We start from the raw sequence: 13,605 nt of genomic DNA, 5'->3' as shown, positions 1-13,605 counted from the left end.
CACACACACACACTCGAGCACACACACTCTCTCACTCACTCTGACCCCCCACCCCGCAGGACGTGTTCGAGATGCGTTTTGCCAAAATGCCGGACGAGCCCGAGGAGCTCCCGGTGCCGGCCCCCTCCCCGGCCATCCCGGCCCCCATCAAGCAGCAGCCCCCGCCCCCCCCCTCGTCCAGCGACAGCAGCACGGACAGCTCCTCGGGCAGCGACAGCAGCACGGACGACTCGGAGGAGGAGCGCGCCCAGCGGCTGGCCGAGCTGCAGGAGCAGGTACGCACGGGCAGAGAGGCAGGCAGGCGGGGAGGGAGAGAGAGAGGAGAAGCGCACAGACCGGCGGGGAGAGGGGGAGAGGGCGCAGGAGCAGCGGGTGGGGAGAGAGCCCAGCAACTAGCCAAGCTGCAGGAGCAGGTATGGACAGACCGCCGGGGGGACCGGGGGGGGGGTGGGGGGGTTCTTGTGTCTTCCCTTCATGACTTAATTGGTCCAGTTAGGTCTTTAATTGCTCAGCTTCCAGATCTGGCAGAGGCAACAAACTGATTTGTCACAGGGACACCTGGCCCTCCCTTGGCTCTTAATTGACTTAATTGATGGATTTTAATTGGTTTAATTAAGTCGTTTTCCGTTTCCAGCTGCCCCTCCCCCTCTCCCATCTCCTCTCCTCTGTTATAAATCCAATCCCTTGATCTATGCGGCTGCACAGGAGAGATGTAAACGGCCTTCCCCACCCCCACCCCACTTCACTTGGAGTCTTCACACCCCTTCCTTCCTCTCTCTCTGGTGATTTCCCACACTTTTCCCTCCTTCCCACCCCCTCTCGGCTAATCTGTACTGTCAACCTTTCTCTCCCTCACCGGTGCCGAACATTGTTCCGTCTTTCTCTTTCTCCCTCTCTCTTTCTCTCTCTCCCCCCTCCCCTGTAATAACCACTGTTGTCTTGTCTCCCCTCTCCATCTCCATCTTTCTCCACCTGTCATTTTTGCTTCCCTCTCTCCCCCCTCCCCCCATCGCGCTCTCTCCCCCGGCGCAGCTGAAGGCCGTTCACGAGCAGCTGGCGGCCCTGTCCCAGCCCCAGGCCAGCAAACCAAAGAAGAAGGAGAAGGACAAGAAGGAGAAGAAGAAGGAGAAACACAAGAAGAAGTCTCTTCCCGCCGTGGTGGCAGTGCCGGAGGAGGTGGAGGAGCCGCCGCAGCCCCCCCGCAAGTCCAAGAACAAGGAGCCTCCCCCCAAGAAGACCAAGAAAATGAGGTACGGGCCCGGGGGACGGAGTGGTCCGGGCTGGGGTCGTGGTTAGGGTCGCCCGTGCCTTGAGGTTGGGGCTGTGGTTCTGCCCAGGTCTGTGTGGCCCGGCCCGACGACACGTAGCTGCATAGAGCTGGGGTTCGAGTGGCTCCTACAATACCTCTCTCCTTCCCTCCCCCTGCAGTAAAAAGGATGCAGTGAAGAACAGCCGGGTGCCCCCGCCTCCCCCCACCCCCGTGGCCGTGCCGGCACCGCCCCCATGCGACTCGGAGGATGAGGGAGCGGGGGGCGGCCTCCTTGGGGCGCTCACAGGCGGCGGGGCGGGCGGCGGCCCGGGCCTGGCGGGGGCAGAGAAGTGCCGGCCCATGTCGTACGAGGAGAAGCGCCAGCTCAGCCTGGACATCAACAAGCTGCCCGGGGACAAGCTTGGCCGCGTGGTGCACATCATCCAGTCCCGCGAGCCGTCGCTCAAGAACTCCAACCCCGATGAGATCGAGATCGACTTTGAGACGCTGAAGCCATCCACGCTGCGCGAGCTGGAGCGCTACGTGTCCTCCTGCCTGCGCAAGAAGAAGAAGGCGCCAGGTCAGCCCCCGGCCCGTCCTCCTGTCTCTTTAATGCAGAGTTGTAATGGCTCGAGTCGATGATTTCCAATGATTTTTCGATGACTCGAGTCACTGATACCAAAAGGCTCGACTCGATTCGAGTCCCTGCAAGAAAAGACCCAAAATATGTGACTCGAGTCATTGAGAAAATGCCCCCCCTGTCGACGCAGTCCCATAAACAGAACGGCTTCTGCAGTGATGGGCAAGAGCACTGCTGCGGAAATGCTTTCCAGCCTGTAGCGTGGCCTGTGACCAGAAAGCGACCTCATGCAGGCGGGGAGATATGATATGATGCACTGATATGTACAGTAACACACCTTGTATTTAATGTTGAGAGAACGTTAAATTGGGCCCCCAAACAATGGTTGCCTGGCTCCATAATTGTATTGTTTTGATCTGTGCTGTATTAATTGCACTTTTGTAATGCTCTTATATGTTGACCTTGACGCCTGCTGAGAAATTCATAATAATCACAGTGGACGCCCCCCCAAAATTGAGAGCAGCCCCCCGCCCCCCGACATGAATCCTATGCCCGTGCACACACACACACACACACATACACTGATACACACTTACAGTTAGTAACACACACACACACATCCTGACAATCTTGTACATAAAGTCAATAATGGGGATTGAGAAATTAAAACCTGCATTCTATATTAATGACGTACATTACAACCCTGTTATATTTTTCTCTTGGCCTCAGCTTTTTGTCACCATATGAAATTTTATCCCACCGCATTTCCTTTCATGCGGTGTCTCAAACAATAACTTGAGAATTTATTTTGGTGTTACTCACTACTGTACATCCAACACAATTGAGCACAGATATTTGTATTTATAGTTAGATTTCCTGTAATCATTTTATCTGATGAAATCAAGAAGTCTTGAACAGTCGGAGCTAATGACTCGAGCCAGAGAGGTGACACGAGCTTGGCACGTCACTGACTCGACTCCTGTCTGTACTCCTGAATGACTCAACTCGAGTCCCAATTAGTGACTTGGTTACAACTCTGCTTTAATGTCTGTTTTAATATCTTTGGAGTGAAGTTCACCAGGAACTGGCCAACGTCCTGCTGGGTGGGGCAAAAGTGGCCCTCGCCAGGAGCCGGTCGGGGGGCAGCGCTTGTGCTGGGAGGGTGTTTGCCACGCTGGTGAAGCGCAGAGCCGACCGTGCGTTCAGTTACTACCAGCTGATGTAGTGTGTGGGGGGGTATAGTTTAAGAGTTGGTGGGGTGGTTTTTCTTTTACTGACATCAGCGTGAATAAGAAGTCTCTCACCCCTTCCTCTGACTGTAACGGGCGAACACGCCGTCCGTTCAGTGTCGTGCTATGGGTGAGGAGCTGTCGGAGCCCTGCCTGTAACGTGTCCCGTGTGCTGTTGTGTGTGCAGTGGCGGAGAAGACGATGGAGACGGGGGCGATGAAGACGAAGGCAGGCTCTTCGTCAGACTCGGGCAGCAGCAGCGACTCCAGCTCCTCTGACAGCGAGGACTCCGATGCAGGTATCCTCTCTCTCTCTCTCTCTCTCTGTCTCTCTCTCGCACCTGTCTCTGCGACTGTTCGTATCCTTTCACTGCAGCTCTTCCGTTTCCCTTGGCAGGAATGGCGCCAAAAATCAAGAAGAAGGGGCAGGCGGGCAAGGAGCCAAGAAAGGTGGGTGGAGTCTAATCTACCGCTGCCAGGGTGCTGCCGATCACTACTCGCCTGCCTGGCTGATCCTGATTTTGGTTCAATCATTCAATTAACTGAAATGATGTAAACTTCTGACCTCTAACTCTGGACATTTTTCTTACAGCACCATCACCACCAGATGTCTGGCCCCCCCCCCACGCTCCCGCCCCAGGCTCCCCCGGTGGTCCAGCCCGCCGCCCTGCCGCTGAAGCCCTCCCCGCCCCCCTACGTCGCCTCCGCCCCCCCAGTGTCGGCGCTGGAATCCACGCCATTGCTCAGCAATGCGTTCGACGCCATGGCCCACTTCGGCCAGCCACTCCTGCAGCTGCCCCCGCACCCCAGCGAGCTCGCTGCCCACCTGGGGCCTGCCACACCCTCGCCGCCCGCGCCCCCCGCGCCCCCCCACCTCAACACACACCCGCCCGCCAGCGTGGTGTCGCCCCCCCCGGAGGCGCAACTGTACCTCAGCCAGCACGGCGTCCTGCCCTCCCCAGGTGAGTGATGGACTGTTGTCTCCTGTTTCCACTGATGAAGGGGCCTCTAAGCTCTCAATTGAACCCTTAATTGAAGTGGTAATTTCCTAAATTGGAGCCTTTTAATTATATTTAACAGTAGGGGTTTTAAGTATAAAATTGTATAAAGAAAATTCTTTATTAAGGAACCAACTTTGTATCAGTTACACAATTTAAAGATTCAAATGTAATCAAATTACTTCAATTAAGTTATTGAGAGCTCGTTTGGATCAAAAAAGAGCAGGCTCAGTGTTCTGCCAGTACCAGGGTTGAGAACCACTGTTCTAGAAGCTATTGGGTTAATTGAAACTTAATAATAATAATAATATTATTGTAATCATCAATGTATGTGCTAGTAGATTTTTGAACATGACCCCTTAATTTATTGCTCTTACTACAGATTTGTATAGTATAACTGCAAACAACACTTTTTCTGTATTATTAATTTATTGGCAGACGCCCTTACCCAGGGCACATTACAGTGGAATCTAAAACAGGTTTCTGGGATATTCATACAGTAACAGCAGCTGCAGTAGAGCAGGTTATAACTGAACAACAGTAACGCGCTTCAGTCAGGTGTTTGACTCGGTAATCCCAGTAAACACCGGTACAGTACACAGCACGTCGAGTGCTGAGAACTCTGGCAAGTTTCTCACCCGGGTATTAGTAACTGTAAGCAGTAATCGTTTCTGTATGTGGACTTCTCTCCATGCTGCTAATAGCTGTGCATTCTTCGTGCTCCCACGTGGCGCTTGTAGCAGACGTGTATCCGATGCTTTCCTCTTCCCCGTCAGTCTGCCAGTCTAAGCACTCGCGCTCTGGGCCACGTCTCGCCCAGAGTCATTCGAATCCATGGAACCTCTTTAAAACTCTGTGTGTCCGGTTTGAAGGAATTTGAATTGATCAGTTTGGTGTTTGGAGCGCCCCCCGCGGTTCTGTGTGTTGTGCAGCCCGAGCCAGTCTGCGGTGGTGGGGCTCGTTTGCTCACCGCAGCGCCAGTGTTAATGCATCTTTTCCTGTTTCCCCCCCAGCTCTGCACAACGCCCTGCCCCAGCAGCCCTCGCGCCCCAGCAGCCGGGCCGCCCCCCTACCTCCCAAAGCCCCCCTGCCCCCCCAGCAGCAGCAGCACCCCCAGCCCCCGCCCCAGGCCTTGCAGCAGCCCCCCCAGCAGCCCCCGCACCACCCACCCGCCCACATCCACCACCCCCTGCAGCCCCAGGCCCCACCCCCCCAGCACCAGGCCCCCCCGCCCCACCGGCCGCACGCGCCCTCCCCCACGCTGACCCCCCAGGGCCTGCTGTCCTCCCAGCCCCCGCAGGTGCTGCTGGAAGAGGACGACGAGGACGAGGAGGAGGACGAGTCGCCGCCGCCCCCCCACCACGGCCTGCCGCTCAACCCCCTGTACCTGCACCACCTGCAGCAGCTGCAGAGCCGGCACCCACCGCACCCGCCGCTGCACCACCCGCCGCACCACCATCACCCGCCGCACCCGCAGACCCCGCTGCTGCAGTCGGTGCAGGTGCAGTCGCAACCCCCCGCACCGCAGCCGGTGCCACCCCCCCAGCCCCAGCCCCCTCCCCAGCAGCCGCCCCCACAGCAGCAGCAGCCCCCTCCCCAGCTGCCGGCGCCGGCCCCCCAGTCCCACGTGAGCCAGCAGCAGCAGCAGCGGCACCTCCACATGCAGTCGCTGCCCCCGTACCCCCCCTCCCAGCTCATCCAGGGCGCCCCCCCACCTCAGCAGCAGCAGCATAAGGTGCCGGTCCAGACGGCCAAGACCCAGCAGATCATCCAGCACCACCACCACCCATCCCCCCGGCAGCACAAGCCCGACCCCTACTCTGCAGGTGAGGCTGAGCCCTGGCTTTGTGCCGGTGTGGTTATGGTCAGGCCCGGCGCTCATCTGGTGAACACGGAGAGTCTGAGTGGCCGTGAGCGAAGCATCTCATCGATTGAAACGGAATGGTGACCAGTCCTGATTTACAGCCCCTCTCCCTCTCCCTCCCAGGTCACATGCAGGAGCCTCCCTCCCCCCTGATGATGCATTCCCCTCAGATGCCCCAGTATCCCTCCATCATCCACCAGTCCCCCCCCCAGCAGAGCCTGCAGCCCAAGAAACCGGTGAGTGCGCACTGAACACACACACTCGCTCCCTCCCACGTGGGTACACTGAACCCATTACACTCTCTCTCTCGCGCTCACACGGGTACACTGAACACTCTCGCTCTCGCACGGGTACACTGAACACTCGCACACATGTATGTGAACAGTGGCGTGCGGTTGATAGGAGGGTGAGGAGCACGCTTGCCGTGTCGGTGCCGTGTGTAAGACATGTTGTCTGTGTGTGCAGGACCAGCGGGCGGTGCCCATGGGTGGGGTGAAGGAGGAGAAGCTTCCCATCCCCTCCCCAGTGATCCGTGGAGAGCCCTTCAGCCCCGGCCTGAGGCAGGAGCCCCCCAAGCACCCTGACGGCATCAAGCCCGCACCCCCCACACACGCCCCGCAGAGTGAGTGCCCCGCTGCGCTCTAGTGCACACAGTGTACTGCACACACTGCACTGCACACTGCTCTTGTCTTATGTGCCATATTGACCTGTGTGCGCCCCCCAGGGTCGGACATGAAGCCGCTAGACAGCTCTCGGCCTGTGATCCGGCCGTCCGAGCCCAGCGCTTCCCAGCCCCCCCCGCCGGACAAGGACAAGATCAAACAGGAGCCCAAGACCCCCGTCGCTCCCAAGAAGGTACTGAGAGAGGGGGGAGGGAGAGAGCATAGATGTGGAGGGAGAGGGAGGTAGAGTGGCAACGGGGAGGTAAAGGTAGATAGATGAGAAGAGGCAGCGGAGGGATGTCAGATTGTGAGGGGGGGGTAGGGAGAGATGGGTGGAGACGGAGGTGCTCAGCAGCGTCGGTCTGTCTCATCTGTCAGGACGTGAAGCTGAAGAACATGGGCCCCTGGGCCAGCCTGGCGCAGAAGTCCCTGTCCGCGCCCTCGTCCTCGCTCAAGTCCTCCAGCGACAGCTTCGAGCAGTTCCGGCGGGCGGCGCGGGAGAAGGAGGAGCGCGAGAAAGCCCTGAAGGCGCAGGCCGAGCAGGCGGAGAAGGAGCGGCTGCGCCGGGAGCAGGAGAGGCTGCGGTGAGTGGAGAGAGGGGGAAGAGGAGTGGAGAGGCGTGTCCATGTCCGTGTATTCATAGCGCGGTGCCAATGCAGCGATTTAATGTAGCATCGCGATTGTTTTTCACAGACCTCTAGAATCGGTGTTCGTTTCGTTGTGCCCGTGATGCGTGAGCACTGTGAATAACACGGTGCCCCCCGCGCGGCTGTAGGAGGTTATCAGGGCAGGCGCAGGAATTCTGGGCCCAAGACGGCCCGTCACCACAGATCCCGTCTAAACCAGATAGTCAACTCCCTCTTTCCTTACGTCGCTGAGACGCACTGCATTGTGGGATTGCAAAACGTTCTGGAGGCGATTTTTCTCCCGATCTACATCGTAGACAAGCTTTCGCCTTTAAAAACAAGTGCGTTTTTCAACATGATGACCTGGATTGTATTAGACTCCCCTCATGAGCACTGGCGAGAGCACTGTATCGCTGCCTCTAGTTGGTGGCGTCATGAATTTCCCCCTGACTTCTCAATCAGCTATCAATCGTAATTTAAATATGATTTTAATGAACAAATACTTGCAAATAAATAGAGAACTATATAAACATGAACAACGAACAGCTTTTTTCAGTGAAAAGAGAGACGGTCTGTACAGTTGTATTAGGGGACATTCACTGTGCGTAATTCCAGATGTGTGAGCGAGACGGGCTCAAGTTTAGCCTCTTTGTTTATGAAGTTGCTAATAGGACTGGGCGATATGGCCAAAAATGTTATCACGATAAAAATACAAAATTAAATCGATAAATGTCAAATCATTATTTCTATCAAGTTTAAAGGCTGATTTTTGCTTCTGAGTGGAAGTTGAAGAAACCAGAAGGTTAATTGTTATTCTTTATGGTCAGAACAAACAGTGGATCATTTCACAAATCTGAGGTAGAACATTCAAAACAATTATAATGATAAAATCTTTTTTCAACATAAAAATATGCATGAGTAAAATTAAGTAAAATCCCTTTTCAGTACTTTTTCCTCAACAAAATAAATATCTGCAGTCTGATGTATAAAAGCCCCGCAGAGACAATGTATATGAAGGGAACACGATTCAGTTAACGTGTCCATTTACCAGTTAAATGAATGAATTAATAAGTACAGCAGATCTGGGTTTCCCTCTAAAACATTAAGGACTGGTTTAATAAATGCGTCCATAAACGCCATGTGACGCGCACACTTCAGTTAAATTATAACCTGCTATATTGTATCTGGATGATTAATCGTGAAACGTGTGTATTTTGTTTCAAACTAACTTACCCTGGTTAAGGACGTCGGCGAAGTAAATTATAAATAATACGGCAAAATGTATTGTTTGCCGTTACAAATCTGCAGAAAGAGTAATGACTCCCTTAACTTCTTAAGTTGTGCCATTTAAAATACATACAGTGAGGGGAAAAAATTATTTGATCCCCTGCTGATTTTGTATGTTTGCCCACTGACAAAGAAATGATCAGTCTATAATTTTAATGGTAGGTGTATTTTAACAGTGAGAGACAGAATAACAACAACAAAATCCAGAACAACGCATTTCAAAAAAGTTATAATTTGCATGTTAATGAGGGAAATAAGTATTTGACTCCCCCCCAGTCAGCAAGATTTCTGGCTCCCAGGTGTCTATTATACAGGTAACAAGCTGAGACTCTCTTAAAGGCAGTGCTCCTAATCTCAGCTCGTTATCTGTATAAAAGACACCTGTCCACAGAAGCAATCAATCAATCAGATTCCAAACTCTCCACCATGGCCAAGACCAAAGAGCTGTCCAAGGATGTCAGGGACAAGATTGTAGACCTACACAAGGCTGGAATGGGCTACAAGACCATCGCCAAGCAGCTTGGTGAGAAGGTGACAACAGTTGGTGCGATTATTCGCAAATGGAAGAAACCCAAAATAACTGTCAGTCTCACCTCGTGGAGTTTCAATGATCATGAGAACGGTGAGGAATCAGCCCAGAACTACACAGGAGGGTCTTGTTAATGATCTCAAGGCAGCTGGGACCATAGTCACCAAGAAAACAATTGGTAACACACTACGCCGTGAAGGACTGAAATCCTGCAGCGCCCGCAAGGTCCCCCTGGACGATGGACGGGGGTCATGTACCGTCAAATCTTGGGTGAGAACCTCCTTCCCTCAGCCAGGGCATTGAAAATGGGGCGTGGATGGGTATTCCAGCATGACAATGACCCACAACACACAGCCAAGGCAACAAAGGAGTGGCTCAAGAAGAAGCACATTAAGGTCCTGCAGTGGCCTAGCCAGTCTCCAGACCTTAATCCCATAGAAAATCTGTGGAGGGAGCTGAAGGTTCGAGTTGCCAAACGTCAGCCTCGAAACCTTAATGACTTGGAGAGGATCTGCAAAGAGGAGTGGGACAAAATCCCTCCTGAGATGTGTGCAAACCTGGTGGCCAACTACAAGAAACGTCTGACCTCTGTGATTGCCAACAAGGGTTTTGCCACCAAGTACTAAGTCGAAGGGGTCAAATACTTATTTCCCTCATTAACATGCAAATCAATTTATAACTTTTTTGAAATGCGTTTTTCTGGATTTTGTTGTTGTTATTCTGTCTCTCACTGTTAAAATACACCTACCATTAAAATTATAGACTGATCATTTCTTTGTCAGTGGGCAAACATACAAAATCAGCAGGGGATCAAATACTTTTTTCCCCCACTGTATATACTAGCACATATCTCGATGATTACAATAATAATAAATGTCAAATATTTTTTTGTTGCACATGGAAAAGTTTTCTTACGTTAATGTAATGCTTGTCTGAATATAATGTTGTCTAATTACATTTAGCTCTTCCTAAAATCTTTTAACAGAAACGTGTATTTATTCCGCTGTTTACAACCATGTAAAGCAGAAAGAATAAAATAGACACAAGTCCTTCCCACATCAGGCTCTATCGCTCATAGTGTTGTTTTCGGTCTTTGTTTTTAAAACAAACCAAACCCACAATCGCTCTGCTCCTCCACAACAAATGAACTTCTGACACGGCTGGGTTTCACAGACAGCTCTGGGGTGCTGACGGCACGGACGTTGAAGCCAGTGGATCCGAGGCACGAGTGTGTTTAGTGGGCATACTGTCACTTGTCCGCACGTTCCTGCTGCGTCACAAAGGTGAACTGGACTGCTGTACCGAATTATCAACATTATTGAAAATGTATCTAAACGTCTTTATATCGTTATTGAGGGAAGTAATTACCTCTAATTATTAACATTGATTTATCGCCCAGCCCTAGCTAATATGATGCGGTGGGTGACTAATCCGTGTCACTCCTGGCGAGTTTCAAACTTGTAATTTTTTAGTGGTGTGTTGATATTGCCAGTGATCAGACAGATTAAACTACAGTTGTGGCTTATGGGACAGCTTGTGCCATTCGAGTCATGTCTGTTAATCAGTAGCTAACGGGCTTTCGACACGTCCTGCCTCTGAGGAAAGTGACGACACTAGGATGCTTGCAGGTAGCCAGTTATATTTTATTTGGGGGTTTTAATGTGCGCTAGCTGAGGTTCATCCCATTGAAGTATATTGCCCACTGCGTCCCAGTCCTGGTCCTGGGAACCCTGCCCTGGTGGTTTTCAATCCAGCCCAGCTCCCAGTTACTTAATTTGACCGTCAATTGAGCTAATTTCCTTCATTTGACTTTTTAAATTGCGTAGCTTATAAAAAGTTGGAGATGTCAAGTTCCATCTACAGTTTCATACAGAACACGAACTGTTTAAAATAGTTGAACATCTCAGATTAGGCAAATGATTTGTTCAATTAGGGTTCAATTAAGAGAGCTCAGCTAGAACAAGTAACAGCCGGGGCAGGCGTCCCAGGATTGAGAACCACTGATGTAGCCTAATATTTGAGGTTTCCAACAGCACTTCGGTGAGTATCGTGATGTATTGAGTCGTAATGCAATAATATACATCATATCGCAAGGTCCTGGCCGGTTCCCACCCCTCATATATACACGCAGACTGTAACCTGCTTGTCTCCGTGCTGCGCAGGAGCCGGGATGAGGACGACTCCCTGGATCACTCGCGTAGGGCCCACGACGAGGTGCGCAGGCGGCAGGAGCAGCAGGCGGCGCAGGCGCGGCAGGAGCAGCAGGCCGCCCAGGCCCGGCAGGAGCAGCAGCAGCAGCAGCAGGCGGCCCAGGCCCAGCAGCAGCAGCAGCAGCAGCAGGCGGCCCAGGCCCGGCAGGAGCAGCAGCAGCAGGCAGCCCAGGCCCAGGCCCAGGCCCAGGCCCAGGCCCAGGCCCAGCAGCAACAGCAACAGCAGCAGCAGCAGCAGCAGCAGCAGCAGCAGCAAGCTCAGGCTGCCGCCCCCACGCAGCCCCCTCCCACCGCGCAGGCGCAGGCTGCCCCCTCGCAGAACGCGCTCGACCAACAGAGGGAGCTGGCGAGGAGGAGGGAGCAGGAGAGGCGGAGGAGAGAGGCGGTGAGTCTGTGTGGTGGTTTAGTCTTTTCTGTTGGCAGGAGTGCATGTGGGTGGTTTTTATTTCGGTAGCAGATGGGGATGAACCATCAGATCGGTATTGGTCCGATATGGTCAAAATTTACTCTTATCGGCTTGCTTTAAAATGGCTGACGTTTCTGACCAATATTTGTGACTGATGGTGCTGCTTGTGTTGTGTCTAACTGAGCATCCGATTGGTTCTGCTCGTGGGCCTTCAATATGAATGACGCGCAGGAACTGCTTCGAATGCGCCTGGTTAGGAGAGTGCCGGCTGTGTGGACCTGTTCAAGGTGTGGATCAGGACATATTTATTGGGCACTCTCTTAGCAGCGGCACTTAATTGCAGTTAGTCACAGTTCGGTATATCCAAAATTATGTATTGCCTGACGCAATTTATAGGAGAAAAACTGAACAGCCTCAGTGCGTTTTGTTGCTTGTTTCTGTATTTATATTTAAGATGCGTCTTTAAATATTTAGCTATCTGCAAATGAACTGAAGATCTTTTAAATTAATTTCACATCTTTTTAAATGTTTTGAAGATCTCTAAATTAATTGCAATTTTTATTTTAAAGTCCATTTGAAGATATTAATTTAAAGATCTCTAAATATTTATATAAATGAAGTACATCTGAGCATACCTCAAATGTTTCAGGGTTCCCTGCTTCTGTATTAAAAAAGCATCCTGCCTGGTGCAACAAATGCTTGAAAAAAGTACAATAAACCCTATATGAACACAAACGCTTTCAATCTCGCACCCCACCCCCCCGGACCTGCTCTCATTCTATAGGTAAATAAATAATAGGAAGATATCGGATATCGGTATCTGAACAGAAATTTCATATCGGTGTATCCCTAGTAGCCAGGTCTGGCGCTTTTTGATGATGTCACTGTGCGACTTGCATTAATTAATAGACAATACTAATCTTTTCCTTACCGCAAGCCTGGTAAATTGGGATGTTTTTTTTTGTTGTGTGGACTGTTGTGACTTAAATGTGGCACTGGGTTCTGAATCGTTGAAGTTTTACTCAATTACAAACGCAAGACCCTGTCGATGGGCTAGTCTTGCCATTCTGCGAACCTCAGGCAGGAGGCGAGGATGAGATCATGCGTTCAGAACACCTGGAGTGAAAACCATCCGTTCAATTCTGCGTTTAAAATGTATTTGCATTCCTCTGTCTTTCTCAGATGGCAGCTACTATTGACATGAATTTCCAGAGCGACCTGATGGCGATCTTCGAGGAGAACCTGTTCTGAAGAGACGAGTGCGGGGGAGAAGCCGGGATGACGGAGCAACCAACGACAAAATATAACGCAAAATAAAGAAGTTTTAAATACATTTAAAAAAAATAAAAATAAAGACACCTGAATGGAGTAAAGTAAACGCAAAACAAACGAACTTTCTGGAAGGGAAGCGAGCGAGTGGTGGATGAACCGAACCGCAGATGGCGGGCATCGCGCGCACTGGCGCTGAGGCGGACGCCCGGAGAGCCACGGCCGGGACAGAGGGCCCCGCCATGCCGCGGACCCGAACTCTCCCCGGGAGCACCAGGCGCTCCGCTGCTCTGGGGGCGTAATTCGTGCATTTTGTTGCGGTTTTACTTGTGCGTCGGGCCCCTCCCTCCACACACACACACACACACACACACACACACACACACACACAGTACCTGCCCACCCCCCGCTTCTTCCTCCCCCGAGAAACGGACCGCGGCGGGGGGTCCAGAGAACGAGAAGCGGAGACGGGCGGACGCGGCGAAGGAGCCCAGGGAGGAAGTACAGACGTGGACAGGAAGTGGGTGTTGTCGGGGCGAGAAGGCGAACAGAAACAAATTTATTATTATTTTTTTGTTTTTGTTTTTTCTGAAAAATGCAAAGGAAGAGCTTATGGGGGTGGGGGGGCACGGAAAAGTATGTTGAGATTGGTGTTAGTCTCAGTATTGTGAGGTGGGGGGGAGTGTGTGTGTGTGTG

General features: G+C 52.1%; 1 protein-coding gene across 6 annotated transcripts in view; it reads left to right on the top strand.

Moving 5' to 3' along the window:
• The window catches only part of brd4 (bromodomain containing 4), a 40,121-nt gene extending 26,516 nt beyond the window's left edge, over positions 1-13,605 (top strand). For all 6 annotated transcript variants that reach the window (XM_066707799.1, XM_066707797.1, XM_066707800.1 and 3 more), the window contains 13 exons: positions 60-275; positions 1,033-1,250; positions 1,429-1,829; positions 3,246-3,356; positions 3,455-3,507; positions 3,650-4,019; positions 5,069-5,881; positions 6,043-6,155; positions 6,385-6,541; positions 6,644-6,774; positions 6,960-7,165; positions 11,186-11,618; positions 12,822-13,605. In XM_066707799.1, coding sequence (XP_066563896.1) covers positions 60-275; positions 1,033-1,250; positions 1,429-1,829; positions 3,246-3,356; positions 3,455-3,507; positions 3,650-4,019; positions 5,069-5,881; positions 6,043-6,155; positions 6,385-6,541; positions 6,644-6,774; positions 6,960-7,165; positions 11,186-11,618; positions 12,822-12,890 — 3,291 coding nt within the window. In that variant the 3' untranslated portion in view covers positions 12,891-13,605. The remainder of the gene's footprint in view (positions 1-59; positions 276-1,032; positions 1,251-1,428; positions 1,830-3,245; positions 3,357-3,454; positions 3,508-3,649; positions 4,020-5,068; positions 5,882-6,042; positions 6,156-6,384; positions 6,542-6,643; positions 6,775-6,959; positions 7,166-11,185; positions 11,619-12,821) is intronic.

This window comes from Amia ocellicauda, chromosome 7 (genome assembly GCF_036373705.1).
Source record: "Amia ocellicauda isolate fAmiCal2 chromosome 7, fAmiCal2.hap1, whole genome shotgun sequence".
In the NCBI taxonomy this organism is placed as follows: Eukaryota; Metazoa; Chordata; class Actinopteri; order Amiiformes; family Amiidae; genus Amia; species Amia ocellicauda.
This window is presented reverse-complemented; position numbering and strand designations above follow the sequence as displayed.